A 5,699-nucleotide genomic window follows, 5' to 3' on the forward strand; every position below is an offset into this window, starting at 1 on the left:
ACTATATTCATAACATCAGACAAGAGGTGAGAGAGAGTTTAACGCCGTAGAGTTGCAGAGGCACCAAAGGACTCCCGAAAAAAAGACCATTGATCATTTAAACATGAGCAGCTTTATTAGAGCTGTTATGTGTGTTTTATTCAATATTACTAGAGTAGAGATGTGCTGATGACCTTGAGGTGCGCTCGTCACCATGTGTCAGTGAAGGAGGACGTACACGTCATGACACTATATTCATAACATCAGACAAGTGGTGAGAGAGAGTTTAAAGCGTATCGTTGCAGAGGCACCAAAGGACTTCCTAAAAAAAGAACATTTCAATAAAACGCCCACAGGATGGATCATGTAACCCTCCTATTACCTTTGGGGTCAATTTGACCCCATTCAATATTTAACGTCTCTAAAAAAATGATTGACATAATATTTTTTGTTTCATATTTCATGACTTTTCATAATTTATTGGGGACAACTGGGAAAACCTCAAATTCACATGATATGTTTTCAATGTCCTGAACACAACTTGTACACATCGGAGTTCTTTGGGTTCAATCTGACCCCAGGCTGTGTTTCACTGTGTAAAACATATAAGAAATATCAACTTTTTTATTTATTTCAAAGGGTATTTAGGTATTCAACAAACAAACAAAGTAACTGACACTTAAACTTGGGAAACAATATTAATTCTAATAATTTTCTGTAGGTTTTAAGTGCTGGGGTCAAATTGACCCCATGGGTAAAAGATGTTAGTACATTTGAAGCTAACAGGAGGGTTAAACATGCCCGTGTGTGTGTGTGTGTTGCTGTCATGTACATGTATGTTGGTACATCTCTCCACATGTGTGGGAGGATCCTCCCTGTAGCAGCTGTTCCCCCTGCGTGGGCTGGGTGCTGCTCGGCTGATGTTGCTGGGCGTGTAAACATCTGTCTGCTCGGTGGTGAGCGCCGCGTCGGCGGCTCTGACCCACTTCCTCTCCTCCTCCGTGGCGTCGGCTCAGCCTCCGACGCCCGATGTCGGGCCTTAGAGGTTTTCCAGGGTCCTTTAATACGATCCTCGAGCTCAGCGACGAGGCAACGGCAAACGCTTCCATGGATACGGTGGGATGCGTGTTCACCGCCGCCGGGCCGGTGCACGTAATCCCACTACTCCTCAATATGACTGGAATTCAAAATAAAATCAAAAAATCCCGTAATTATTATTAGAATATTCACATTTATAGACTCATATATGCTTATGTCTGTACTCAATAATCTGATACTGAATTGCAATTAATTTGCAGCTAATAGAACTATTATGTATATATATACATATTAAATATATATATTATATGATATAATATATATATTTTAACATGGATGCATGTTTACAGCCACCAGCCATTTTATATATTATATATATATATAATATATATATTATTTGATATATATAATATGTGTATATATTTATATATATAATATATATATATATATATATATTATATGATATATATAATATGTGTATATATTTATATATATATATATAATATATATATTATATTATATATAATATGTGTATATATCATCATCGTGATATTTTACGCTCATTTGGACTCAATCAGTGAGATAAAAATGAACAAAATCAGTGTCTAATGTACCATTCACTGGAAAAAAATATGCATCTCATTAATAACAAGTGACATTCTGAAACTACCTGGACTTCCTGTTCAGTCCGTGCATCATTTACTGTGAGCTCACCTCATTGGCTATAGTCCTGACTCTCTTCGAGGGAGAAAGCCAGCGCAGCAGCCTCCCCAAGGTCCTAGTGCCCGGGGATTCTGGGCTTGTTTTTGACGGAGCTCAATGTTGACTATTTTTAGAACATGCCTTGTGGGCGACTCACTGGTCCCTGCGGGCCCGTGTTGGCTACCTCTGGTCTAAACTGTAGCACTCCGCCTAACTGATACACAACATATGCATATTTTTCTTTTTTTCTACATTTATTGTACACACATGAGTCGTCGTAGCTCTGAGGTTTGACCGTGTCTCTCTCGTCTCGCTGCAGGAGTGACCACGGTCCTGACCATGACCACCCTGAGTATCAGTGCCAGGAACTCTCTCCCCAAAGTGGCCTACGCCACGGCCATGGACTGGTTCATCGCCGTGTGCTACGCCTTCGTCTTCTCCGCCCTCATCGAGTTCGCCACGGTCAACTACTTCACCAAGAGGGGCTACGCCTGGGACGGGAAGAGCGTGGTGCCAGAGAAGGTATTTCAAGCCTTTTTATGTATATTACGTCTGCTCCTCAGGGATCTGCATATACATGAATAGAGATATACACAGATGTGTTAGTCGGCTTTTGTTTGAACCACAACAAAAACTCCTCCGAGCAAAATGAGAGGAGCTCCATGTGTCTGGGGAAGGAGGGACCCGTCTGAGCTGTGGGGAGCCGGACGTCTTCCTCACTCCAGTTACACGACGAGAACATTAATACTTTAATGTTCTTCTTGTGCCAGCTGCTCCTCTTGTCTCAATGCCGCAGTTAGCAGCACCGTACTCTGTAATATCCTGCTGTTTCAGAATATGTGTACATATATACTTTTTTTATTTCTTTATTATTTTTTCTTTATTTCATGATCATTTATAATAGTTAATAATATTATTAATAATAATATTATAATAATGTATGATAAGACTATATATAATATATATATATATATATATACAATATTTTAATTTCTTTATTATTTTTCTTCATTTATATTCATTTATAATAGTTAATAATATAATAATTCAGGATAGGTCTATAAAATATATATGTTGGACTCTTTATATATTTATAAGAAGCAACATTTTTGACACTATATATATATATACATACATTTATATATGTATATATATCTAAATATATTTCTTTTTAAAATATATATATATATGTATTTTTTCATTTATTCTAAAATAAAAAACAATATTTTTATACATGGAAAAAATAATTATGTGAATATGTTTTTAGACATAAAAAACATGATTAAAAAATATATATATATTGTATTAATAAATGCTTCTGCTTGTAAATATGTTGCTGTGGTATTTCTGAACTTAATATCCCTTTTTGAAGAAGCTGAACTTTGTTCATTGCACTTTCCCTCCACGACAAACCCAATCAGCCAAAGAAGAAGAAGAAGGAGTCGCTCCCGAAGAAGAACAACACCACCGCCTACCCGGCTGCCACGGCCACGGCCTTCGCCCCCAACATTGCCAGGGACCCTGGATTGGCCACGATTGCCAAAAGCGCCTTGGCGCCCCCGAGCGATCCCAAGGAGGAGCCCAAGCCCAAACCCCCCGAGGCCAAGAAGACCTTCAACAGCGTGAGCAAGATCGACCGGATCGCCAGAATAGCCTTCCCGTTGCTCTTTGGAACCTTTAATCTGGTCTACTGGGCAACCTACTTGAATAAGAAGCCCAAACTCCAGGGGATGGATCCACTCTAATCCATGTTGCATACCTTTTTAAAAAAAGTACACCTGTATTCTTCTTCTTCTTCTTCTTCTTTTTCTTTCTTCTCCTTTGTTCATTTCAGTTCTTCTTCCTTCTGAAAACAGGTGCCATTCATGTTCAGACAAACATGGTGTCCATGCTGGTTTGAAGTCCCAGTCGTTGCGTTGCTTCTATGTTTACCTAAAGGTTTGAACATTTTGAAAAAAACAAAATAGAGAAAAAAAAAGAGAGAGAAAGAGAGAGAGAGAGAGAGAGAGAGATAGCTATACAGACTTTTGAAAGTATGATGTTCAGGTCTCGGGTGATGCTACTAAAAAAATGCTACTATACATATATAGCCCAGAGAATGCTCTTCTACACCTCCACAAGGCCCAGACCTGGAACGGGCTTTTATTTCTGTGTGAGTTCTTTTGATTTGATGTGTTATTTGTTTCAACATGGAACCACAGACACGGTAAAGGGCGCTGGTGTATATGCATGGGCAGGGCATCTTCTTCTTTGTTTACGTATTCAAGAAACAAATCAACACTGACGACACACACAGCGGAGTTCGTTTGACGTCAGCTATGCTCATTGTCCAAGTTATTTGTAGATGTTTCACGAGAATAATTACGTCGTTCTTGAAAATACTTTAGGGTTTCTGCAATAGCAATAACACATGTCTCACTCCATTTATTTAGGGATTAAAAACAAGATGAAATAAATTCAATCATATCTGTGCTCAGCATTTATAATACTAGTATTTTTTTTCTTTTCTTTCACAGCCATGTAAATATACTCAAAAAGTTAGAGGTGTCAATATTATGTTTAAGCTTCACTAGAAACACGGAGAAGATTATTTATTTATTTAATTAGTTTCTTTTGGTTCCATTTAAAGAGTTTTTACTTTGTCTAATTCACTTAAAGCTTAAAGCTCCATTCAAAGCTGCTTTCACACCGAAGTAACATATTATTCAACCAGGTGTCTGTGTACACACTGACGGGCCACAACAACAACAACAACATCAACAACAGTGTAATCTGAGATCGCTTATTAGAAAGAATGTAAACATCTTCCTGGACTGCATTTGTCATTTAGAATTAAAAAGTCACACATTATTTATTATTGACACCGTCCATCGTAACGTAAAGCATCGCTTAACGACGGGGGGGGGGGGGGGGGGGCTCACCGAGGAGGGGGAGGAGCCTCTTCTAATGGTCAATTCAATTCAATTCAGTTTATTTGTATAGCCCAATTTCACAAATTACAAATTTGTCTCGGAGTGCTTTACAATCTGTACACATAGACATCCCTGCCCCAAAACCTCACATCGGACCAGGAAAAACTCCCAAATAACCCTTCAGGGGGAAGAAACCTGGAGGAGAGCAACAGAGGAGGATCCCTCTCCTAGGATGGACAGATGCAATAGATGTAATGTGTACAGAAGGACAGATTTAGAGTTAAAATACATTCAATGAATATGACAGAGTGTATGAATAGTTCATAGTAGGCATATTCCACGATGGAGACCTCCACGATCCATCAGGCAGATGGCGGTGGGGAGGAGGAGTGGGCGGAGTCTCAACAGGACAGTGGCGTAGTCATGAGCAGGAATTCCACGACCCAGACGATCCATCAGGCAGATAGGATCTATGCCGTCTCATAGGGTCCGATGACCCCATGAGACGTAAAGTCAAAAGGACTTCCAGGGAGAAAGCAGAGTTAGTAACGTGTGATTGAGAGATGAAAATTCATCCTTAAGGAGAGAAAAGAGGAGATAGGTACTCAGTGCATCCTAAAACGTCCCCCGGCAGCTATAAGCCTATAGCAGCATATCAAGGGGCTGGACCAGGGCAAACCTGATTCAGCCCTAACTATAAGCTCTGTCAAAGAGGAAGGTCTTAAGTCTACTCTTAAACGAGGTGACTGTGTCTGCCTCCCGGACTGAAATTGGAAGCTGGTTCCATAAAGAGGAGCTTGATAACTAAAGGCTCTGGCTCCCATTCTACATTTTAAGACTCTAGGAACTACAAGTAGTCCCGCATTTAGTGAGCGTAGCTCTCTAGTGGGGCAATATGGTACGACAAGCTCCTTAAGATATGATGGAGCATCACCAATCAAGGCTTTGTAGGTTAAGAGAAGAATTTTAAAAGTGATTCTTGATTTTACTGGGAGCCAGTGCAGAGCAGCTAGTGCAGGAGTGATGTGATCTCTTTTCTTAGTTTTAGTGAGAACACGAGCTGCAGCA

The 5,699-nt window shown here is 39.7% G+C and overlaps 1 protein-coding gene across 2 annotated transcripts in view; it reads left to right on the forward strand.

The window, feature by feature from the left end:
• The window catches only part of gabra1 (gamma-aminobutyric acid type A receptor subunit alpha1), a 52,369-nt gene extending 48,171 nt beyond the window's left edge, over positions 1-4,198 (forward strand). For both annotated transcript variants that reach the window (XM_056443344.1, XM_056443353.1), the window contains exons 9-10: positions 2,039-2,241; positions 3,141-4,198. In XM_056443344.1, the coding sequence (XP_056299319.1) occupies positions 2,039-2,241; positions 3,141-3,464 (527 nt within the window). In that variant the 3' untranslated portion in view covers positions 3,465-4,198. The remainder of the gene's footprint in view (positions 1-2,038; positions 2,242-3,140) is intronic.
• The last annotated feature ends 1,501 nt before the right edge of the window (positions 4,199-5,699 follow it).

Source organism: Pseudoliparis swirei, chromosome 3 (genome assembly GCF_029220125.1).
Source record: "Pseudoliparis swirei isolate HS2019 ecotype Mariana Trench chromosome 3, NWPU_hadal_v1, whole genome shotgun sequence".
NCBI lineage: Eukaryota > Metazoa > Chordata > Actinopteri > Perciformes > Liparidae > Pseudoliparis > Pseudoliparis swirei.